Source organism: Poromitra crassiceps (assembly GCF_964638095.1).
Source record: "Poromitra crassiceps genome assembly, chromosome: 17".
NCBI lineage: Eukaryota > Metazoa > Chordata > Actinopteri > Beryciformes > Melamphaidae > Poromitra > Poromitra crassiceps.
In genome coordinates, this window is record NC_139635.1 from 18806475 (window position 1) to 18833422 (window position 26948).

At 42.2% G+C, this 26948-nt stretch overlaps 1 protein-coding gene across 2 annotated transcripts in view; it reads left to right on the forward strand.

Annotated features, from left to right (window-relative positions):
- Positions 1-26686, forward strand: part of LOC310791771 (STARD3 N-terminal-like protein) — a 46846-nt gene extending 20160 nt beyond the window's left edge. The window contains exons 3-9 of one of the 2 annotated variants that reach the window (XM_083653426.1): positions 1056-1133; positions 2377-2454; positions 5441-5494; positions 17375-17492; positions 18882-18983; positions 23099-23154; positions 24849-26686. In XM_083653426.1, coding sequence (XP_083509552.1) covers positions 1056-1133; positions 2377-2454; positions 5441-5494; positions 17375-17492; positions 18882-18983; positions 23099-23151 — 483 coding nt within the window. In that variant the 3' untranslated portion in view covers positions 23152-23154; positions 24849-26686. The remainder of the gene's footprint in view (positions 1-1055; positions 1134-2376; positions 2455-5440; positions 5495-17374; positions 17493-18881; positions 18984-23098; positions 23155-24848) is intronic. The other variant, XM_083653427.1, reaches the window with a different exon arrangement.
- Positions 26687-26948: the final 262 nt, after the last annotated feature.

The window sequence follows — 26948 nt, forward strand, 5'->3', positions numbered from 1 at the left end:
GCTAAGATTTTGTGAACACACAATATCTCAAAACAACTAATAGAATGTGTGCTTTCTCTGTCTAAAAGAGTTAGTTTGTAGAGTTAGTAGTTATGTAAGCATTAGCAGTTGAATACAGCATGGTTTCAGCGTCAGAAAAATTATTCTGAGATAAACGGCTTTTTGTGAAATTCGATAGAACAGTCACTTTAACCATTCATTTTTGGCGTCAGACATCTAAACAATAGTTTTGAACAGTAATTTCCTCCATAACAGCAGGAAACCCCCCTCTGCTTCCAACTCCTCCCTCCGTGGGCGTTCTCCTCCGCCCTCCTTGGCTCTGCAGCGGGTCTGTGACAAACGAGTTGCTGCTTTGCTGCTGCTGCCTGGCAGTCTGCATGGGGCTCGCTGGATGGGTTTCGCTGGTTTCTTGGCGGTCCGGTTGAGAGCTCTGATGAAGCTCTTGCGATTCTGGGCTTATTTATGGTGCGTGTTTCAAAGTGTGCATCCAATCTATTCTTGGAACCCCCCACCGTTGCCACCGCTGTGCATCAGCGCGAAAGTGAAAGCGTTTTCGCCATCCATTTTACTGTAGGAGAACGGCTTCCTCGCGCTTTTCCCTCCAGTTTTGGCTCGCCTCTCCTACTGTGGAGAGACATGTCGCCACTCAGTGGGTCGGTAAAATAGATTATACACATTCAATACCTCCAATTCTGGTATAGGAGACGTAAAAGGGTTAGATCAACGTCCCACCGTCAAAAAAAAAAAAATCAAATTTTTTGACGACTCAACTCGTCGTTGGCAGTGAACCGTTGGATTTTTTTTGACGAGTCAACTCGCCATTGGCAGTGAACGTGTTAAAAATGAACATCCCTACTATGTAGCGTTATTCTGGTGACTTTAAACGTTTGTGTGTGTCTGTGTGTATGTGTGTGTGTGTGTGCGTGCGTGTGTGTGCATGTGCGTGTGTGTGTGTGTGCGCGCGTGTGTGTGCATGTGCGTGTGTGTGTGTGTGTGTGTGTGTGTGCGTGTGTGTGTGTGTGTGTGTGTGTGCGCGTGCGTGTGTGTGTGTTTAGGTGAACGGAGGCATCCCGCAGCAGCTGGCTGTTGAAGTGTTGCAGTATGACTACCACACCTCCTTCTTCGACATCTTTGTGAGCACTTCTCTGTTTGCTTTGTCACGTTCCAAATGTGAGCAACTCCCTCTGGACTCCTCTGTTTTGCTCTCTCTCATCTCCCCCTCTCCTCTCTCTCTCCCTCTCCTCTCTCTTCTCTCCTCTCTCATCTCCTCCTCTCCTCTCTCTCTCCCTCTCCTCTCTCTCCCTCTCCTCTCTCTCTCCCTCTCCTCTCTCTCTCCCTCTCCTCTCTCCCTCCCTCTCCTCTCTCCCTCCCTCTCCTCTCTCTCTCCCTCTCCTCTCTCCCTCCCTCTCCTCTCTCTCTCCCTCTCCTCTCTCTCTCCCTCTCCTCTCTCCCTCCCTCTCCTCTCTCTCTCCCTCTCCTCTCTCTCCCTCTCCTCTCTCTCTCCCTCTCCTCTCTCTCTCCCTCTCCCTCTCCTCTCCTCTCTCCCTCCTCTCTCATATCTTCTCCTCTCTCCCTCCCTCTCCTCTCTCCCTCCTCTCTCTCCCTCTTCTCTCCTCTCTCATCTCTCCCTCTCCTCTCTCTCTCCCTCTCCTCTCTCTTATCCCTCTCCTCTCTCTTATCCCTCTCCTCTCTCCCTCTTCTCTCCTCTCTCTTATCCCTCTCCTCTCTCTCCCTCTTCTCTCCTCTCTCTTATCCCTCTCATCTCTCACTCCTCTCTCTCCCTCTTCTCTCCTCTCTCTTATACCTCTCCTCTCTCTCCCTCTCCTCTCTCTCTCCTCTCCTCTCTCTCTCCTCTCCTCTCTATCCCTCTCCTCTCTCTTATCCCTCTCCTCTCTCCCTCCTCTCTCTCCCTCTTCTCTCCTCTCTCATCTCCTCCTCTCCTCTCTCTCTCCCTCTCCTCTCTCTCTCCTCTCTCTCTCCCTCTCCCTCTCCTCTCCTCTCTCTCTCCCTCTCCTCTCTCTCCTTCTCCTCTCTCTTATCCCCCTCTCCTCTCTCCCTCCCTCTTCTCTCCCTCCCTCCCTCTTCTCTCCCTCCCTCTTCTCTCCCTCCCCCCCTCTTCTCTCCCCTCTCCTCTTCTCTCCCCCTCTCCTGTCTCCCTCCCTCCTCTCCTCTCGCATCTCCTCTCCTCTCTCTTATCCCCCCTCCTCTCTCTCTCCCTCCCTCTTCTTTCCACCCTCCTCTTCTCCTCTCCCCCTCTCTTCTCTCCCTCCCTCTCCTCTCTCCCTCCCTCCCCATCTCCTCTCTCCCTCACTCCCCCTCCTCTCCCTCTCCTCTCCCCCTCTCTTCCTCTCCTCTCTCCCTCCCTCCCTCTTCCAGCTGCTGGCTGTATTCAGGTTTGCAGCTCTCATCCTGGCCTACGCCGTCTGTAAGCTGCGTCACTGGTGGGCCATCGCAGTAAGTTTTAGCCTTTTAGCCATAGACTGTATACAGATATAGACTATATACAGATATAGACTGTATACAGATATAGACTATATACAGATATAGACTGTATACACATATAGACTGTATACACATATAGACTATATACAGATATAGACTGTATACAGATATAGACTGTATACACATATAAACTGTATACACATATAGACTATATACAGATATAGACTATATACAGATATAGACTATATACAGATATAGACTGTGTACAGATACAGACTATATACAGATATAGACTGTATACAGATATAGACTGTATACACATATAGACTGTATACAGATATAGACGGTATACAGATATAGACTGTATAGACATATAGACTGTATACAGATATAGACTGTATACAGATATAGACTATATACAGATATAGACTGTATACAGATATAGACTGTATAGACATATAGACTATACAGATATAGACTATATACAGATATAGACTGTATACACATATAGACTGTATACAGATATAGACTGTATAGACATATAGACTGTATACAGATATAGACTGTATACACATATAGACTATATACAGATATAGACTATATACAGATATAGACTGTATACACATATAGACTGTATACAGATATAGACTGTATACACATATAGACTATATACAGATATAGACTATATACAGATATAGACTGTATACACATATAGACTATATACAGATATAGACTGTATACAGATATAGACTGTATACACATATAGACTGTATACACATATAGACTATATACAGATATAGACTATATACAGATATAGACTATATACAGATATAGACTATATACAGATATAGACTGTGTACAGATACAGACTATATACAGATATAGACTGTATACAGATATAGACTGTATACACATATAGACTGTATACAGATATAGACTGTATACAGATATAGACTGTATAGACATATAGACTGTATACAGATATAGACTGTATACAGATATAGACTGTATACAGATATAGACTGTATACAGATATAGACTGTATACAGATATAGACTGTATAGACATATAGACTGTATACAGATATAGACTATATACAGATATAGACTGTATACAGATATAGACTGTATACAGATATAGACTATATACAGATATAGACTGTATACAGATATAGGCTGTATAGACATATAGACTGTATACAGATATAGACTATATACAGATATAGACTGTATACAGATATAGACTGTATACAGATATAGACTGTATACAGATATAGACTGTATAGACATATAGACTGTATACAGATATAGACTGTATACAGATATAGACTGTATACACATATAGATTGTATAGACATATAGACTGTATACAGATATAGACTGTATAGACATATAGACTGTATACAGATATAGACTGTATACAGATATAGACTGTATACAGATATAGATTGTATAGACATATAGACTGTATACAGATATAGACTGTATAGACATATAGACTGTATACAGATATAGACTGTATACAGATATAGACTGTATACAGATATAGATTGTATAGACATATAGGGCTCTATTCTCCCACAGGCCATCGGCGCTATTACGGGCCTTAACCGCAAAAAAACGTGCCTTGCGCCTGTTTCGGCAAGATAGCAATAGGCTTTAGGCTGCCAAATGCGCTTTAGGCCGAATGGGCGTGGCGCAGTCCCAAAGTGGGCGTGTCGGCGCTAAATACCAGCCTAGTCATATCTTGGGAGCTGGCCTACATTTAGCGCTTTGCGCTTTTCAAAAGCAGGCCTATTCTTTGCCTTCACTGCTTTTTCTCTGTCACCCTTCTCTCTCTCTCTCTCTGAGTTCCCAGCATGCATTGTGTTTCTTCATTTCGCTACTAAATAGCCACCAAATGAGCCAAAATAGATATAAAAGGTAGTTCTAAATTAATGTGTAATGGTAACACAGCCTGCCATTGTCAACATTTCAATATTGGACCAAATAAAACCTCGAAATGAAAACACCACCCTATGTGAAACATATATGTCCTCCTGGGCATATATATACCCCTTGTCGAGTTAACGTGATTTAGAGAAGTAACAGCGGAACGCGCTTCGGAACGCGCTTCTAATGGCATCTGCTATACTGTGATGTCCGTCCAATAACTTGGCCCTATTTCACATTTAGTTTTACAATAAAAACACATTTATGCAATGACTTGACATAATGTAGGGTATATTTATGTGCATCATCCTTCCTGCAGCAGGCGAGAGAAAATGATATCTTTCTGGACAAACTTTCACCAATCTAATAGGCTATATTTTTCTAGCTGATGCATAGAACATTATTTTCACTTTGATCTTGCTATAGTGTAGCGTATTTACATGCTTGCAGTATTGAAACTGCAGTTAGATTGGTTTGAGAAGCATAATAATATGGAATAATAGCCTATAATGCAGACAGACAGGCTGGATGAAGAGAGGGGGGGGGGGGGGGGCAGAGCGTTTGGCTTTCGTCTGGTTTTGCGGGATCACTGGAATTGGAGCTAAAAAGGCAAGCGTGCGATTCGTTTATTGCACTTATCCAATGAGCATGACGGTGCATAATTTTACGCCTAAAAGGCGTGGTTGTAATGCTTTGGGCTGCATCTAGCGCCAGCACAACGATATCAAGTGCGCCTTTCCACGCCCACTGCTTTGATCTGCGCCTGCCGCTCGGCCTAGAAACTGCGCCGATGCAACGATAGGGGCCATAGACTGTATACAGATATAGACTGTATAGACATATAGACTGTATACAGATATAGACTGTATACAGATATAGACTGTATACAGATATAGATTGTATAGACATATAGACTGTATACAGATATAGACTGTATACAGATATAGACTGTATACAGATATAGACTGTATACAGATATAGATTGTATAGACATATATACTGTATACAGATATAGAACGAAACGTCTTAATTGAACGTCCAATCGATGTGATTGATCGTCTCTGCAGATCACCACTGCAGTCAGCAGTGCTTTCCTGATCGTGAAAGTCGTCGTATCGAAGGTAAGAAACAAAAACAAACAAGAAAACAACAAAAAGCTTGAATTTGACTTGAGCAATAATTCACTTTGGTTTTGATCGATGTTTGTATGTTTACACTCCAATCACCTGTAAACATCCAAGAGCTTCTAACAGTCAGGAAGCAACTTCAGCGGTGCAGCTTATTTCACTCTGAGCTGCAGTGTTGTGTATTTATACTGAACCAAAATATAAACACAGCACTTTTGTTTTTGCTTGCATTTTTCATGCGTGGGACAAACACTTCTGAGACTATGTCTATGGTCTATCTATGCACACAAAGAGCCGCTTACTGTTACTTCTCTCCCATTTTGTTCACAAATGGTTTGAAATCTGTGTTAGTGAGCACATCTCCTTCACGTGTGCCATATCCAGGCTGATTATACAGCATGATTATTGCACAGTAAGACTGTCAAAGAATATTCTATATTCGAATAGATATTCTAATATAAAAATTTAAAGAATATTCGAATATGAAAACAATAATATTCAACATTATTATTATTATTATTATTTTTTTTTACATTTACCCAGGTAAAAAACCTGGCCAACAGGGCAACATAAAAAACACATTGTTTGCCTGGTTCTTTAACTCATTGAGTGCCATGGACGTCTTTCGACGTCCAATTAAATAGTGACGTAGAGTGCCACGGACGTCTTTCGACGTCCAATGCGTTTTTTGACGGTGGGACGTCGATCAAAGCCTTCCGCAGCTCCTGTACAACTATTGTAGCTATTGGAGGTCTATAACCTATTTTACAGAACCCTTAGGTGGCGACAGTGCTCTCCAGGTTAACAGAAAGGCAGAGAAAAACAGAGAATAAGTCGTTGGGGAAACGGAAATCGCATTGCATCCGTATGCATCGATATGCATGAAGCGTTTTAACGTTAGATGTGCCTGCAGCAGGCAGCAGCCAATCTGCTCCCACAATTGAGCTCCTCCATGTCCGCTGCGACAGCCCATTCGCATGATCAGCCGTTATTATTCTCAACTGGAAGCATACAGTAGTAGCCGGTGACAAACACACGTGGAAAAAGCTGGATGTCGCGCACCCTTCACAGTGCAGAGCAAACTCAGCACAGAGCCACCTCCCATACAGGAGGAGTGTGCAGTTGAGGCGGGGCGGGGCGGGGCGGGGGGGGGGGGGGGGGGGGCACGCAGAGCAGCACACAACACTGACCCAGACAGACCCAGGCAGCAGGACAGGGTTGGCAAACGCAAGCCAGAATATCCGATGCCCACCAGCAGCAAATCAAGATCAGCAAGAAGCTGCAACCAGCAGCGCACGTAGGGGCCAGCGCTGCTGGTTGCAGCTAAAAATATTATTCTGCCAAACAAAATTCCCTGGCCTTCACTGTTTTATTGAAGGAAATTATTTTTGAGGTGTGACTACATCAGAAAATTAGCTTCAGAGTCAGTGATGTGTTTGAAATGTTTAATTTCACAAAAGGGCCATTATCTCAGCTTCTAGAAAAAAACTGCTCTTTTTTGTTAAATCAAGCTATCTTCTCCGGCTGATAACTAAAGAACGGAAAATGATATCAATAAACCTGTTTTTGCTGATGATAGAAAAGAATCTCATCGTTCTTTTTGCGTGTTCATTGTTTACATAGTAATATCACACAATATTCTGTGGGCCTCGAGAAATCACTGAAAAAAGCTCTGAAACTCTGGCACTGGGAGCGTCCGTTCTCCAAAAGTGGCTGGCACTCAATGAGTTAAAAACATTAGAAAAGTGTAGGCTACTACTGACCTAATAAATATGTTGAAATATGTTGAAATAATAAATATTAAGTATAAGTTCGAACGAATATGTTTTCTTTAGAAGGAATATTCGAATATAATTGTTGGGCCAATTTTGACAGCCCTATTGCACAGGTGTGCTTTGGACTGGTCACAATGACTCTGAAACGTGTCGTTGGATGGATCACACAACACAATGGCACACATGTCACAAGTGGAGAGTTGGCATGCTGACTTCTGGAATGTCCACCTGAGATGTTGCCCATGAATTGAATGTTCATGTCACCATAAGCCATCCCCAATGTGTTATGCTGCCCTCAAATGGAACTTCCCAATCGCACGCTCCCTCACAACTTGTGTCGTGTGTCGTGATCAAACTACACATTTTAGAGCGGCCTTTTATTGTGACCAGCCCAAAGCACACCTGTGCAATAATCCTGCCGTTTAATCGGTGATATGCCACACCTGTCACCTGTGACACACCTGTCACACCTGCCACCTGTCACCTGTGACACACCTGTCACCTGTGACACACATGTCACCTGTGACACACCTGTCACCTGTGACACACCTGTCACCTGTGACACACCTGCCACCTGTAACCTGTGACACACCTGTCACCTGTGACACACCTGTCACCTGTGACACACCTGTCACCTGTGACACACCTGTCACACCTGCCACCTGTGTCACACCTGTCACCTGTGACACACCTGTCACCTGTGACACACCTGTCACCTGTGACACACCTGTCACCTGTGACACACCTGTCACCTGTGACACACCTGTCACACCTGCCACCTGTCACCTGTGACACACCTGTCACCTGTGACACACCTGTCACCTGTGACACACCTGTCACCTGTGACACACCTGTCACCTGTGACACACCTGCCACCTGTGTCACACCTGTCACCTGTGACACACCTGTCACCTGTGACACACCTGTCACCTGTGACACACCTGTCACCTGTGACACACCTGTCACCTGTGACACACCTGTCACACCTGCCACCTGTCACCTGTGACACACCTGTCACCTGTGACACACCTGTCACCTGTGACACACCTGTCACCTGTGACACACCTGCCACCTGTCACCTGTGACACACCTGTCACCTGTGACACACCTGTCACCTGTGACACACCTGTCACCTGTGACACACCTGTCACCTGTGACACACCTGTCACACCTGCCACCTGTCAGGAGGATGGATTCATTTGACAAAGCTGAAGTGCTCACTAAAGCTAAGTTCACACTAGGCGCTGCTCCGAGCCCTTGGCGAGCGGTTTTTGGAGCTCCGCGACGGACCCCCACAGACGCCAGCAGGGAGCTCCTCCCCCCAACAGGGAGCTCCTCCCCCCAACAGGGAGCTCCTCCCCCCAGCACTCGCCGACCAGTCACAGAGGTCCGACGGATATCCCAGCCTGCTGGATATCTGGCCGTGTCGGAGAACAGCTGCAGCCAATGAGAAACGTAAGACACGGGGTGAGGAGGCAGACACACCAGCAGCTCCCTGAATCATGCATCCAGGAATCCGTCTAAAAGATATTTCCACCGGAGAGACTCCTCTGTAATAATAATAATCCAATCATACATAATTCCACCGGAGAGACTCCTCTGTAATAATAATAATCCAATCATACATAATTCCACCGGAGAGACTCCTCTGTAATAATAATAATCCAATCATACATAATTCCACCGGAGAGACTCCTCTGTAATAATAATAATCCAATCATACATAATTCCACTGGAGAGACTCCTCTGTAATAATAATAATCCAATCATACATAATTCCACCGGAGAGACTCCTCTGTAATAATAATAATCCAATCATACTTAATTCCACCGGAGAGACTCCTCTGTAATAATAATAATCCAATCATACATAATTCCACCGGAGAGACTCCTCTGTAATAATAATAATCCAATCATACTTAATTCCACCGGAGAGACTCCTCTGTAATAATAATAATCCAATCATACATAATTCCACCGGAGAGACTCCTCTGTAATAATAATAATCCAATCATACATAATTCCACCGGAGAGACTCCTCTGTAATAATAATAATCCAATCATACATAATTCCACCGGAGAGACTCCTCTGTAATAATAATAATCCAATCATACTTAATTCCACCGGAGAGACTCCTCTGTAATAATAATAATCCAATCATACTTAATTCCACCGGAGAGACTCCTCTGTAATAATAATAATCCAATCATACATAATTCCACCGGAGAGACTCCTCTGTAATAATAATAATCCAATCATACTTAATTCCACCGGAGAGACTCCTCTGTAATAATAATAATCCAATCATACATAATTCCACCGGAGAGACTCCTCTGTAATAATAATAATCCAATCATACATAATTCCACCGGAGAGACTCCTCTGTAATAATAATAATCCAATCATACATAATTCCACCGGAGAGACTCCTCTGTAATAATAATAATCCAATCATACTTAATTCCACCGGAGAGACTCCTCTGTAATAATAATAATCCAATCATACTTAATTCCACCGGAGAGACTCCTCTGTAATAATAATAATCCAATCATACATAATTCCACCGGAGAGACTCCTCTGTAATAATAATAATCCAATCATACTTAATTCCACCGGAGAGACTCCTCTGTAATAATAATAATCCAATCATACATAATTCCACCGGAGAGACTCCTCTGTAATAATAATAATCCAATCATACTTAATTCCACCGGAGAGACTCCTCTGTAATAATAATAATCCAATCATACATAATTCCACCGGAGAGACTCCTCTGTAATAATAATAATCCAATCATACATAATTCCACCGGAGAGACTCCTCTGTAATAATAATAATCCAATCATACTTAATTCCACCGGAGAGACTCCTCTGTAATAATAATAATCCAATCATACATAATTCCACCGGAGAGACTCCTCTGTAATAATAATAATCCAATCATACTTAATTCCACCGGAGAGACTCCTCTGTAATAATAATAATCCAATCATACATAATTCCACCGGAGAGACTCCTCTGTAATAATAATAATCCAATCATACATAATTCCACCGGAGAGACTCCTCTGTAATAATAATAATCCAATCATACATAATTCCACCGGAGAGACTCCTCTGTAATAATAATAATCCAATCATACATAATTCCACCGGAGAGACTCCTCTGTAATAATAATAATCCAATCATACTTAATTCCACCGGAGAGACTCCTCTGTAATAATAATAATCCAATCATACATAATTCCACCGGAGAGACTCCTCTGTAATAATAATAATCCAATCATACATAATTCCACCGGAGAGACTCCTCTGTAATAATAATAATCCAATCATACTTAATTCCACCGGAGAGACTCCTCTGTAATAATAATAATCCAATCATACATAATTCCACCGGAGAGACTCCTCTGTAATAATAATAATCCAATCATACATAATTCCACCGGAGAGACTCCTCTGTAATAATAATAATCCAATCATACATAATTCCACCGGAGAGACTCCTCTGTAATAATAATAATCCAATCATACATAATTCCACCGGAGAGACTCCTCTGTAATAATAATAATCCAATCATACTTAATTCCACCGGAGAGACTCCTCTGTAATAATAATAATCCAATCATACATAATTCCACCGGAGAGACTCCTCTGTAATAATAATAATCCAATCATACTTAATTCCACCGGAGAGACTCCTCTGTAATAATAATAATCCAATCATACTTAATTCCACCGGAGAGACTCCTCTGTAATAATAATAATCCAATCATACATAATTCCACCGGAGAGACTCCTCTGTAATAATAATAATCCAATCATACTTAATTCCACCGGAGAGACTCCTCTGTAATAATAATAATCCAATCATACATAATTCCACCGGAGAGACTCCTCTGTAATAATAATAATCCAATCATACTTAATTCCACCGGAGAGACTCCTCTGTAATAATAATAATCCAATCATACTTAATTCCACCGGAGAGACTCCTCTGTAATAATAATAATCCAATCATACATAATTCCACCGGAGAGACTCCTCTGTAATAATAATAATCCAATCATACATAATTCCACCGGAGAGACTCCTCTGTAATAATAATAATCCAATCATACATAATTCCACCGGAGAGACTCCTCTGTAATAATAATAATCCAATCATACTTAATTCCACCGGAGAGACTCCTCTGTAATAATAATAATCCAATCATACTTAATTCCACCGGAGAGACTCCTCTGTAATAATAATAATCCAATCATACTTAATTCCACCGGAGAGACTCCTCTGTAATAATAATAATCCAATCATACATAATTCCACCGGAGAGACTCCTCTGTAATAATAATAATCCAATCATACTTAATTCCACCGGAGAGACTCCTCTGTAATAATAATAATCCAATCATACTTAATTCCACCGGAGAGACTCCTCTGTAATAATAATAATCCAATCATACATAATTCCACCGGAGAGACTCCTCTGTAATAATAATAATCCAATCATACTTAATTCCACCGGAGAGACTCCTCTGTAATAATAATAATCCAATCATACTTAATTCCACCGGAGAGACTCCTCTGTAATAATAATAATCCAATCATACATAATTCCACCGGAGAGACTCCTCTGTAATAATAATAATCCAATCATACATAATTCCACCGGAGAGACTCCTCTGTAATAATAATAATCCAATCATACATAATTCCACCGGAGAGACTCCTCTGTAATAATAATAATCCAATCATACATAATTCCACCGGAGAGACTCCTCTGTAATAATAATAATCCAATCATACATAATTCCACCGGAGAGACTCCTCTGTAATAATAATAATCCAATCATACATAATTCCACCGGAGAGACTCCTCTGTAATAATAATAATCCAATCATACTTAATTCCACCGGAGAGACTCCTCTGTAATAATAATAATCCAATCATACATAATTCCACCGGAGAGACTCCTCTGTAATAATAATAATCCAATCATACTTAATTCCACCGGAGAGACTCCTCTGTAATAATAATAATCCCATCATACATAATTCCTTGAAGGTTTGGTCTCAGGTGTTACTGACGCTGAAGGCCCCTAAAATGTACTTGGACACCCCTATATGCTTCAACCATGCATTTAGACCAGGTCTGGAGGATCCGGTCTTCACAGCCTGGAGGGAGAAAGGCATTGTGTCTCTGAGAGACTTATACACTGATAATTATTTGGTTTCTTTTCAACAATTGCAGCAGGCTTTTCAACTCGCACCATCACATATGTTCCGTTTTTTTACAATTGCGTCACTTCTTAAAGTCGAGCTGAACTCATAAATGACTTTTCTTTTCTTTTAGTTCAAATACAGTACCTGGGTATGCACCTATTTAATAATGTATGCAAACAAAATCCCAAAAGTCTAATTTCTTTCGTTTTTCACACTTTTTCACATCAAAAGTTAATTTTTCAAGATTTCATTGATAACAGGAATGTACAGTTTGCTGACATCACCCAGTACTATCAGATTTCTACCCCATTTCAGCCAATCATATCACGACATGCAGCTGTCAATCAAATCTTCATTTCAGGATAATTTTCTCTTCCAAATGAAGTAGAAAATGGCGCCTAGTGCCTGTCATCTGGCAGAATTCCTATCCCATAAACTAACTACTAACTTGGCCAATTGTTAGAAACATGAACACAAAACAAAAACTATAATCTCTAAGAATGCAAAGAAATGTAACTGGCTCGTTAAAACGCGCATTCCAGGGATATCGTATTTACAGAAATAGCGTAAAAGGCGCGCGCTTGAGAGCGTGGTTGTCAGGGGTCTGCCCTCGGAGATTCCAGGCGGGCGGGCAGCACCCATTCATCGGATTGTCCGCTCCCTCCGCACGAAGCAGCTGGCTGCCTGGTACTCCGCGGATCCCACTCGCGTAGCACGTCAACACGCTGAATCCCACTCGATTTGGGGTTGGAACACGCCATGATTGACCAATGCCAAAGCCAGTCGACAGAATTGTCAAATCAAATCATCGACATGATACTATGACCCGCCTCTCATTTGTCATCTCAGACAAATTATGTTTTCAGTCTGAAACGGACTGCGATGCACGTGACTTTACGGGTTCAGTTCGACTTTAAGGGCTCATGTCCCCCAATATGAGCAGAAACCTAAGCATGCTGCTTTGGATAGTTTTTATGCCTCCGCCGGCGATAGCCGGGCCGGAGGCATTATGGATCCGGGTTGTCCGTCCGTGCGTCCGTCCGTACGATGTTTGTTAACGCGATATCTGAGGAACGCCTGGACGGAATTTCATCAAATTTGCCTCAAACATCGACTTAGACTCAAGGATGATCTGATTAGATTTTGGTGGTCAAAGGTCAAGGTCACTGTGACCTCTCGAACGCCATTTTCAAGCTTGTTAACGCGATATCTGAGGAACGCCTGGACGGAATTTCATCAAATTTGCCTCAAACATCGACTTGGACTCAAGGATGAACTGATTACATTTTGGTGGTCAAAGGTCAAGGTCACTGTGACCTCTCGAACGCCATTTTCAAGCTTGTTAACGCGATATCTCAAGAATGCCTTGACGGAATTTAATCAAACTTGTCTCAAACATCGACTTGGACTCAAGGATGAACTGATTAGATTTTGGTGGTCAAAGGTCAAGGTCACTGTGACCTCTCAAACGCCATTTTCAAGCTTGTTAACGCGATACCTCAGGAATGCCTTGACGGAATTTAATCAAACTTGTCTCAAACATCGACTTGGACTCAAGGATGAACTGATTACATTTTGGTGGTCAAAGATCAAAGGTCAAGGTCACTGTGACCTCTCAAACGCCATTTTCCAGCTTGTTAACGCGATATCTCATGAATACCTTGACGGAATTTCATCAAATTTGCCTCAAACATCTACTTAGACTCAAGGATGAACTGATTACATTTTGGTGGTCAAAGGTCAAGGTCACTGTGACCTCTCAAATGCCATTTTCAAGCTTGTTAACTCATTCATGGCCAGTTTAGGACTGCCAATATTTAGCACAGGCCAAAGATTTTCATAATTGTTGGTCATCTTTCAAGACCCACAGTAAATTATCTATTAGCACCAAAGTGATTTGCAATACCTCAAAATGAAGATGTACGTCTCTGGGTTCACCAGGGGAAAAAAAGTGAGCTTTTAGCATGTTCTGTACTCTACTTATAGCCATTTATATACACCCTGTTTTCACCAAAAAGGTCTCTCTGAGAAAAGAAATTGCAGAAAATGGCATTTTTCTAAATCACACACTCTCAGGCAGAACTCGCTCTCAATTCTTTTATTTTGAACTGTATTGACATCAGACATGTAAATATTATTCATTATGACACAAATGAAAAAAAAAAATATATATATATATATATTTATGAAGTGCTTTTTTTACATTCAACAATACAGTTTACTCAATGTGAGTGAGTGTGCAGACAGACAGACAGACAGACACACAGACAGACACACAGACACAGACACACACACACACACACACACACACACAGAGAGAGAGTTCTGTCCACAGCTGCTGCTGGATCGCACCTCCTTGGCTCCTTCCCCCGCAAATTAGCATAGGAGGGGAACACCTAACTGGTTTGAGATCAGCGTCTAGCCTCTGCCTCTGCTCGTTTTCCTCCTCTCGTTCGGGCTGGGACGAATGCGTGATTTCTAACCCCACATAGGATAAGCAATAACCACGCCCTGTGGCGCCGGGATTGGCCAGGAGCAACACTGGAAGGCACGCAGCCCAGCGATTTCATGAACCAACTGAATAGCTCTTGAGAACGGACAGCGGGCTGCTGTGACTGCCGCTTCTGCCTTGTTAGCTGTTCGTGTGTTTATTTTGTTTTGTTCTGGTCCACCCGTCCTCGTCCATGTCTCCCTGTCCTATCCTCCCTGCTATTTGATCGTTCCCGTTTTCCCCTCGGCTATTCAACACGTCCTCACCGCCCTCTGATCGATCATTTCCTCATTCCTCCGATGATCAAACGCATCTCTGGATTACTTTCTCCCGTTTTCTCACGGCTGGCACACAGGAAAGCGACCAGCTCCTGCAGCGCGCCGAGGGGCGTTTCAATGGCGTTTCTCCTGTCTGCAGAAGGAAGCGTTTATCCGTTTTCTGCTTTTCCTCCTGCTCAATTTCAAAACAACAGCTGCGGTATGTGTTTGTTCACGTGTTGTCTTAGATGCTAGGGACATGATACTATGTCAGAGGCTGGGTAAGTGTTTGAACTACGCGCTGCAGTAATAAAAACAAAAACACGTCAAACACGTCATTGGCCCTCTGGGCTATTCCTGATAACACGTCAAAGACGTCATTGGCCCTGAGTGAGTTAACGTGATATCTCAGGAATGCCTTGACGGAATTTCATCAAACTTGTCTCAAACATCGACTTGGACTCAAGGATGATCTGATTAGATTTTGGTGGTCAAAGGTCAAAGGTCAAGGTGAGCTCTCAAACGCCATTTTCAAGCTTGTTAACGCGATATCTCAGGAATGCCTTGACGGAATTTAATCAAACTTGTCTCAAACATCGACTTGGACTCAAGGATGAACTGATTACATTTTGGTGGTCAAAGTTCAAGGTCACTGTGACCTCTCACACACCCAATTTCCAAGCTCTGTAACGCAACATCACAGGAGCGCCTTGACGGAATCTCTTCCAATTTGCCTCAAATGGCGATTTGGACTCCAGAATGAACTAATGGCGGAGGCATAAGTCCGCGTTGCGGTCATTCTAGTTTGTCTATTAAACCTTTCATTAAAGGCGCAGTGTCTGGTTTCTATGGCAGCTTTCAGAATGTAAACAGCCCATCATCAAATTGGTTTAAGGAGGGCTGGCAGAGAGAACTGGGCACTGAAATGACGGATGAGATGTGGGAAGCCTGTATTGACAATATTCACAGTAGTTGTATAAATGTCAGGCACGCTTTGATACAATTCAAAGTAGTGCACAGATTGCACTTTTCTCCCTCTAGGCTGCATAGGATTTTCAAAAGATTCCTCAGCCCTCTGTGTGAAATGCTTGAAAGATGAGGGAACTCTATCTCATTTATTTATACAATGTCATAAGTTGCAAACTTTTTGCGGTAATTTATTTGATTTTCTTTCTAAATCTTTTGATAAGGAGTTTCCTCCCGATCCTTTAACTGCACTGTTTGGTGTAGTTGAGCCGGGCAGGGTGAGAGATAGATATGAGGCCCAGGCCATCTCTCTATCCACTCTGCTAGCCAGAAAACTGCTGCTACAGTCCTGGAAATCTGAGAATTGTCCTACATTTGATATGTGGCTTAAGGAAGTAGGAAATGTGTTGCATCTAGAGAAAATCCGATTTACTATCTCAAACCGAGAAGGGGTATTTCAGAAAATTTGGCAACCCATTGTCAACCTGCTGGGAAAATACAATGTATGAGACCGTGTCTTCCGTCATCTCCATATAACTTACATCCGATATCCTGTACGTAACCTTTTCCTGTGTATCACCACCATTTTGTTTTTATTTTATTTGTATTGTATTGTGTGTTCTGTATTGTATTTTTTTGTGATGTCTTTATTTTCGTATAAAAACTAATAAACAAAGTTATAAAAAAAAAAGAGAGTCTCCTCTGATGAGCGCATTTGTCGTGTGTGTTTTTGTGACAAAACGTGGTTTGGAGACCAGCCAGACTTGTCAGGGACTCCTCCTGGTGTAATGTCTTGTAATGTGTGACCCCCTGTCACAGCTCAGTCATATAGTGTGAAAACCAGAACGACTCCGAGACTGACGAGGATCTTGTAGTCTGTACGTGCCATTACACAGATTTCAACAAACTTGTGAACAAAATCTGAGAGAAGTTAAGCCATAGAAGTAGCGTGAAAAATGGGAGCCAAAAAAAACCTGCTGTGTTTACCATTACATTTTTGTTCAGCACGATGAAATACATTATTTTTTAACAGTGTTTAACAGTATTTTCATCTGTGTGTGTGTGTGTGTGTGTTTGTGCGTGTGTGTGTGTGTGTGTGTGTGTGTGTGTGTGTGTGTGTGTGTCTCTGCGTGTGTGTGTCTCTGCGTGTGTGGACAGCTGCTGTCTCACGGGGCCTTTGGATACCTGCTGCCCATCATCTCGTTCGTGCTGGCCTGGATCGAGACCTGGCTGCTGGACTTCAAGGTTCTGCCTCAGGAGGCTGAGGACCACAACAGTGAGTCAACACTACTACTACTATTAATACTATTACGATTAGCACCATTAGTACTCCTACTACTACTACTACTATTAGTACTGTTACTTCTACTTCATATCCTGTTCTGCTACCACTTCTTCTTCTTTAGTCAGTGTTGCACTTTGCTAACGATCACGCAACCTCACATTCTGTTTCGCGCAACGGATCAGTCTGGACGGCGTTATTTCGAATCGCACATAGGTTACGCAAAAACCATGCCCTGTGCCCGCCTACGCAGCATTCAAGCACCGGGATTGGCCAGGAGCAAGTCTTTTGTCTTCTTCTTTTGACAGCTGGAATCTCCCACACCACAAATCACTGGGCACGCAGCCCAGCGATTTCATGAACCAACTGAATTGCTCTTGATAGCGGACATTGAAATGAATTATTAGTGTATTAACGCCAATGAAAACGTAACACAAGCTTTTAACACACAATCGATTTTTAAACATTTATTTCAAAACATTGTAAAATTCAGGCCTTTAGCCAAAGCTTCAATAACAGAGCTCCTGCAAATGAAAACTATTTAAAAAAAAAACACAATCTACAAAAACATGCAATAATATAAAATCATAGATAAAAAGTTGAATCATACACAATAAATAAAACCAAAAGTAAAGGGTTAAGCCTTCCCAATGGCCAGCAGCATCTGTTATTCTGGCCTCATAATAAGCACTGAGGCGGGTGGTCAGAAAGTCAAATAACATTAAAATACATTGTATGCTTTGGTGCGATGTAGGATTTTGTCTTTCAATATCCTCGTTGCAGCCTCGCTGCAGCCTCGCTTGGTGTTGTTGCTTCTCACAGGAATGGTGTCCCTCTAACAGAGAGCCCAACATGAGCATGAGCGCCTGGCCAATCCCGGCGCTTGACTGCTGCGTAGGCGGGCGCAGGGCGTGGTTTTTGCGTAACCTATGTGCAATTCAAAATAACGCGTCTGGACGCCCAGCCGACCGCATCGATTTCCTGGAATTACAACGTAACCGGCCAATCAGGGGGGGGGGGCGGAACAGTAATGGCATCTCCCGAAGCAACGACCGGTGACGTTAACGTTCGTAGAGTAAACAGCCATAAGAGCAGTTATTGCAGAAATCGACTCGCTAACAACGATTCAACGAGAACAACAGTATGCACCTGCGGAGTTCCTCTGCGGAAAAAGACGTTTTCGCCGTTCTTCCGAGTGGATTTGGATTGGATTTGGCGCCACTGATTGGCTGGAGGAGTTGTCTGTCAAGGCAAGTGAGCGAAACAGAATGTGAGGTCATGTGATCAGGATGCTTTGCAGCTTGGTTACACGTTTTTGTTTTGTGTCCTACCTGTTCCCACCTCCACGTGCTGCCTTCATGGCCCCTCCGTGTCTTGTTTCAGGGTTCCAGTCCTTCGTGGACGCCGCAGAGCGCGCTCCTCTCATCCACGGCCCCGGCCCCGTGTCTGACGGACAGTTCTACTCTCCACCCGAGTCTGTGGCAGGTCGGCTCCTCAGACCTATCTCTGTTTAACCAGCTACTTCCTACTCCCTCAAACCAGAGGTCTTTAATGTGAGATGGAGATACACCACTGTTAGTAGACTCCACCAATAATAAGAAATGCTACTCTGCCGGTCTCCTAAATGGTCACGTGGTCACGCGCTCCCCTTGAAGTGTTGTGGGAGAGAGCCTGGTGACGCGGGTTTAGTGCCGACCTAGCAAGCTAACTTGAGCTAGAGATCGTGAGTTCTCAAACTCCACACACACACACACACACACACACACACACACACACACACACACACACACACACACACACACACACACACACACACACACACACACACACACCAGACATAAACACAAAGCTGCCCCTTGTTAGCTCAATTTAATTGTAACTAAGATATTCGCTTAAAAAATAATTTTTCCAACCACAGATTTAGCTCCTACATCAATGAACTTCACATGTAGCTTTAGCTAATCGCTCCCTGCCAGTGGTGTAGTTTATTGTTGTGGGTATATTGTAAATTTCAACTTGGGGTGAGATGTGTTTCCACGCGGGGGCGGGGGGGCTATGAGGGGTTTCCAGGGGATCCCCATCAAATTGATGGATTGTTATTATTTCGTTACATATTGATTATCACAAGAAGTTAACACAATTACATATCATTCATTTCATTCACAAGACGTTAGGACAATTAAAGGATGTATAGAATGACTGTTTTGATCAAAGTTTCAGAGTTATCTCTCTACCTACAATACAAATAGTCATGGAACTCTGGACAAAATCATCTTCACCTGCATTTATCTACCTGGCATTTGCTAGACAAACTCTCTGAAGTGAAAGTTCTGTCACAAAACTATATTGTTACGTATCTTTGCACATTTTGAAGTGGGTAGACTCGGATCCTGGAGCTTTCCTAGTGGCTATGCTGCGTATACCTGCGTGTCACATAGACTACGCCACTAACTTGGCGCTAATGCTAACTTGTGCTGCTGTTGCCAAGTCTGGTGAGAGTGTGTTGCTGAGACTGAGACAGGTCTTGAACAAAGTACATTTTCTCCTGATCTGTCTGTCTGAAAAATGACATTTTAGTGTCAGAATATTCAGAAGATACTGTATGTATGTATGTATGTATGTATGTATGTATGTATGTGTGTATGTATGTATGTATGTATGTATGTATGTATGTATGTGGCTTGCGGAAAATGGGCCCAATATTTACTGTGATGACTATGATGGGGGTGAAATAATCTCTCATAATCTGAGATCACGTGCACACAATAAACAGATAACCGAGAATAATCATGTAACTGGCAATAATCTGATTTGCGCACATAGTAAATAGCGGGAACTCACCTCAAAGTGTGCGAGTGGACATTGACCGCAATGAATCAATCTGGGAACCCAACCAAAAAAAAAAAAAAAAGTTTCTCTAACCTCTGGGGGCAGCCCCGTTTCAATGTGGTGCAACAGGAACTCGGCAGCGGAAGAAAATCCCTTTCCGCTCCCTGCGAGCTCTGCCATTGGCTCCAACTGACCGGCTCCGCCCATTAATGGATTTATTTTCCGCTCCCTGCGTGTCGCTGTCAAATCCGTCCGTCGCTATGAAACAACAATAACAACTCTAGCTCGTTGCTAGTAGCAAGTAGCAACTTGCTACATGCTGAAAAGGGTAAGTGTTGACTACACACCGGTCACGTTCACTTCTGCCGACAGATTTTCGATGCAAGTCGAAAGTCTGTCTCGAGAGATTAGCAATGAATAAACCTGATGACTCAGCAGAAACCTAGGTGTGTTTATGGGTTTTCTCATAAACCGACAACGGCCTTCATCCAGTAAAGGATGCTGTTTACATGACACTTGAATAATCGGGTAACTCTAGGAATCCGTTAATAATTATTTGTGTGCATGTAAACGCACAATAGACCCAGGACCTGCAGCCATTCTCCTAAGTGGGGGTGGCCGTGGAAAACCATGGGCAAAACCCCACGTCACACAAATACAGGAAGAAGCCCTGAAGCCTTTCTGTCAGAATGACGCAGAGCAGAGGAATCACCCATACAACTCTTCAAACATGTTTCATTGCATTTTTATTTTTGTTTCAAGGATGTTGGTTGTTAGGTTAGGCAAGTAAAAGAAACTGGTTAAGGTTAGGTTTAAGGTTTTCTTATTTAACCACGATCTATCCCTAACCATATATATTGTTGTACTTGCCTAACCCTAATAACGAATCTTTGGAATGTAATTTTGACGTTTTCAAAGAAGAAAATTCATGTTAAAACTGTGTGTGGTTTGACCGGGAATCGAACCCCAGTCCTCAGATGGGAAGGCAAGCAGCACCTTGCCCATTAAGCCAGAAGCCCAAGCACAACCGGAGCTGAACACACAACCAACATCCTTAAAACAAAAACAAAAAGGCAATGAAAAACATGTTTGAAGAGTTGTATGAAGATTCCTCTGTTCTGCATTAGAGATGTAACGGTATGAAAATTTCACATCATGATTATCATGACCAAAATTATCACGGTTATCGTATTACCACGGTATTCGTAAAGAATTGATGAAAATGTAAAAAAAAAAGTACTGAGAGACTCACTGAAATAATTTTACGACGTTTTATATTGAAAACTTAGACCCAAAAAGGATCAATACACTCACTGAAATCATTTCTCCAAGGCTGCACGTTTGCATCTGGGAGACTGTTGCCAACTTTGGTTGATGATGGACAGTATTTACCATGTTTTTCAAAGCACTGTAATCACGGTACCATGGTTTTAGAGATAATGAAACTTTGACACGGTACGGTTATCGTAAGGAATTTTATCACGGTTATCATTAAAACCGGTTATCGTTACATCCCTATTCTGCATCATGGCTTTCTGACTGAAAGGCTTCAGGGCTAACTTCTCCCATGTGCAAGATGCGGCGTCTTGCTTTGATATCCCACCGTCTCTTCTCAAACCCATCTCTGTTTAACCAGCTACTTCCTACTGCAAAATAAAACAACACGCATAACGTACACGAGCATAAATACAATCAAACTATCAACATCAGGTTAAATATTTCAAAAACATACTGTATTTCACCTGATATTGAGTTTTTATGCCTCCGCCGGCGATAGCCAGTCCGGAGGCATTATGGATTCGGCTTGTCCGTCCGTCCATCCGTACGGGCCGTACCTATGTCTGATGTTCATCAGCGCGATATCTGAGGAACGCCTTGACGCAGTTTCATGAAATTTGCCTCAAACGTCGACTTGGACTCAAGGATGAACTGATTAGATTTTGGTGGTCAAAGTTCAAGGTCACTGTGACCTCATGAACGCCATTCCCAAGTTCGTTAAGGCGATATCTCAGGAACGGCTTGATGGAATTTCTTTGCATTTGCCTCAAACGTCCACTTGGACTCGAGGATGAACTGATTAGATTTTGGTGGTCAAAGTTCAAGGTCACTGTGACCTCTCGACCGCTCATTTCATGCTTGTTAACGCGATATCTCAGGAACGCCTTGATGGAATTTCATCCAATTTTCTTCAAATGTTCACTTGGACTCCAGGATGAACTGATTAGATTTTGGTGGTTAAAGGTCAAAGTTCAAGATCACGGTGACCTCACGAACCCCATTCCCAAGCTCTTTAATGCGATATCTCAGGAATGCCTTGATGGAATTTCTTCCAATTTGGCTCAAACGTCGACTTAAACTCAAGGATGCACTAATTAGATGTTGGTGGTCAAAGGAGAAAGGTTAAGGTCACTGTGACCTCACTAACGCCATTTTCAAACTTGTTAACGAGATATCCCAAGAACCTTGACGGAATTTCTTCCAATTTGCCTCAAACGTCCACTTGGACTCAAGGATGAACTGATTACATTTTGGTGGTCAAAGGTCAAGGTCACTGTGATCTCACGAACACCATTTTCAGCTTGGCAACGCCATATCTCAGTAACACCTTGACGAAATTTCTTCTCATTTGGCTCAAACCTCAGAGTCTGGACAGACATGCATGTCGACTGCTCACTGGTTGGCGGAGGCATATATCCGCGGTGCGGTCGTTCTAGTCTGGTTTTGTTGGTTTCTTATTTTCACGTTGATTTCTGTTTTTCTTCCATTTTCAGACTCAGATGAGGAACTTGACGATAAACACGATCCAGAAAAAGGGTTGATCTAACAGGTATTTATTTAACTGATATATCAAATGTGTATGAATGTTATATTAACTGTAAACTGCTTTAAAATGCTGCTTGATGAGTGGTAAAGACAATAAATGTGTGTAAAGAAAATTACAGTATTTTATATTGCATGCCTTGCAATCCAAACCAATGTTGTTATTGTAAGCTTGTCTAGAATAGAAAGATGTGGCATATATATATATATATGCCCGTATATATATACGGGCTTGTGCCCGTATATATATATATATATATATATATATATATATACTGTATATATATATATACTGTATATATATATATATATATATATATATATATATATATATATATATATATATATATATATATATATATATACGGGCACAAGCGCATGCCTGTTGTAAAAATAGGCGTGACGCATGCCAAAGCAGGCGTTTCAGCGCTAAAATGTGGGGATAGATGGCATTATCCTATCGTTACTTTGCGCTAAGAGCTTTGAAAAGCACCTCTTAGCTGCGCTCCAGGCGCTAAAACACTTGCTGCGCTTGATCGCACCATAATCTCCGCGCTGTGCAGCCCAGAAACGTCATTACACACGGACGTGCCACCCCAGGACATCAAATTCTGGTGCTAAAATTGGGTAACCAGCAGATTATTCGGTGAGGCAATCAACTATAATTCACTGAGAAACTTTTATCACATCGCAAGGAGGGGTTATGGTAAATTAATTTAGAAAACTTGTGCATTGTAGCCTTCTTGCAATAGCTATTCACCTACTGCTATCCCATAACCCGGAGGGTCGTTGGCACCACAGTCGATCTGTCACAAGCTCTCTCCATCTCTCTTTGTCCTCGGCACAAGTGAGTCCACTCTATTACGCATGGAGAGAATTACAGCATATTGCATGCCTCGCGCAAACAGCGATCGCGAGACGGGAATGTGATGAATGTGAATAATGTGAATAATTCTGGTAGTTAAGACCGCCCAAATCCCGTTTGCGCAGGCATTTTGGGGGTGCAGATGATTTTGGCACGGCTCTAATTTGCGCCTGCGACACGTGCCGTCAACGTTTCCGCATCCCCACCGAGAATTGCATCCCCAACATATTGTTTTGGGCTGTTTTAACTTAGAAATCAGGGAGGTCACGTCTACCCAGACAATGATATCACTTTTAAACAGTTACATTTCTGTATAAATATTACGATATGCTCCCGTGAGGTGGGGATGCAAAACTCTGCATAACACCTGGACAAATGTGCAAGGCAGACCGGTATCTTCCCTGCCTTAAGGCACGCGCAAACAGGGGATATCGCCTGTACGAAGATAGGGCCCCTGATCTTTATTATGCTCAGAGAAGATCCATTTAACACATATTCATATATATATATATATATATATATATAATTATATATAATATAATTATGCCTGTTAACTTGAGACTATTATCAGTTCTTACCATTTTACAGACTGTTGAAAACAGAGCCTAGGCAAATATGTTTGACATGACAAAGAACAGGCTGCAAAAACTATAAAGCATGGGTATATTTTTCATCTGTATTCATAGTGAAGATTTTCCCTGTGAAGATAATACAACCACTGACAGATTTTTTTCCCCTTGATCTTGTTAAAAAAAATGCTTTGTTGTTCAATCTAATTCTAACTTTGCCAAACATATATTTCACATCATTTAATATTTCTTCTTTTGTCTCCTAAGGATCTTCGGCCTTAGAAATTCTCCGCCTGACCCCCGGTGCTTTCATGAAGGAAAACTCTGCCTTACGTATTCTGCCATCTGATCTTTATTTTGCTCAGAGAAGCTCCATTTAACACATATCCATAGCCAGCTATCACTTCACTGACACTGGACTTGCACAGATATAGCGGTGTTGAAAAAGTGCCACATATTAGCCTTTACTGAACTCTTGGCCTTTGAGTGGAAAATGCATATTAATGGGGGCTTCTACGCAAAATTCCACATTGTGTCGGAAGAATTGGGTTTCCAGATGGATGGATGGATTGGGAGGAAGAATTCCATTGACTACATCAGAAATGGATCAATAAATATCAGGAAGTGGTAAAAGTCTTCCCCAGGTATCAGGCTCTAATTCATATTCCTCCACTCGGCATGTCATACAAGAAGATTTTAACCCCGTGCTGACATCTTTTCCATGTTGACGTTTTTTTTTCTTTTCTTTTTTTAAATTCGCCGCTCACTCTCGCATGCTTGTGATTTAAATACCTGGCAAAGGGGGGGGGTGGCGATCAGCTCGCTCCATGGACTTTGTATGAAAAGACACTGAAAGGATGGCTTTTGGCCAGTTATTAAATATTGATCATTTTTGTAGCAGATGTGTTCAGAAAATGGCACTTGGGCTGCTTGATTGAATCTCAAGTACACTCAGGGCTCCTACGCATGGAGGAGAAAACACGTTTCTTGACCGCTTCCAGGTCTTTAAAAGTATGGAAAGATAAAAGTAGAAAAGAAATGAGCCACCCCACTGGAAATCTCTCGCTCCTATAAAGAGTGTGGAGTATTATCTGATATACTCTGCCTATAAAGAGTGTGGAGTATTATCTGATATACTCTGCCTATAAAGAGTGTGGAGTATTATCTGATATACTCTGTCTATACAGATGTAAAGAGTGTGTGGAGTATTATCTGATATACTCGGTCTATAAACATGTAAAGAGTGTGTGGAGTATTATCTGATATACTCTGTCTATACAGATGTAAAGAGTGTGTGGAGTATTATCTGATATACTCGGTCTATAAACATGTAAAGAGTGTGTGGAGTATTATCTGATATACTCGGCCTGTAAAGAGTCTGGAGTATTATCTGATATACTCGGCCTGTAAATAGTCTGGAGTATTATCTGATATACTCAGCCTATAAAGAGTCTGGAGTATGTGCATCCTGGTGGCTCACCTGGTAGCACGCGTACCACGGAGGCTCGCTCCTTCGCGCGGCCGACCCGGGTTCGAATCCGACCCGCGGTCCTTGTCATCCCCTCTCTCTCCACATGTCCTGTCTACCTACTGTCCTATCGAATAAAGGCAAAATGCCCCCCCCCCCCCCAAAAAAAAAGAGTCTGCAGTATTATCTGATATACTCGGCCTATAAAGAGTCTGGAGTATTATCTGATATACTCAGCCTATAAAGATGCAAAGAGTGTGGAGTATTATCTGATATACTCGGTCTATAAAGATGCAAAGAGTCTGGAGTATTATCTGATATACTCTGCCTCTAAAGAGTCTGGAGTATTATCTGATATACTCAGCCTTGAGTATTATCTGATATACTCGGCCTGTAAAGAGTATTGAGTATTATCTGATATACTCTGCCTATAAAGATGTAAAAGCAATGAGCCCTAAAACCTTGGCGTGTGAAAAGTAACATGTGTAGGAGCCCTGTTCACTGTGACCTGTAAAGCGCTTTGAAATGCTGCAGAAAACACCTGTGTGCAGTATCTTAATGCATGACCCGCAAGCCCCATGATTTAACGGTTTTTATGCTTGTCTGTAAAATAGAATCATTAAAATGTGAAATCCGAGCGAGTGTGGTCGGTCGCCTGTTTTCCTCGACGGGTATGTTGCAAGTTCATGGCAGTTCACACACTGTGTTTGAAAACTCCACTCAAAGTAGAACAAGACAGGTTTCAGGAGCATAATATTAGTGTGTTAACCAACCAGCTTTTGGACGACCGTTCTTGTGTAAGAGGTAGCCATTTCTATTTTCTCTTCCGTTTTTCACCACTGACTTTTATGTTCGTTTGATGGGGGGCACTGTCAACTTTCTTAAGGGATTCAGAGGTT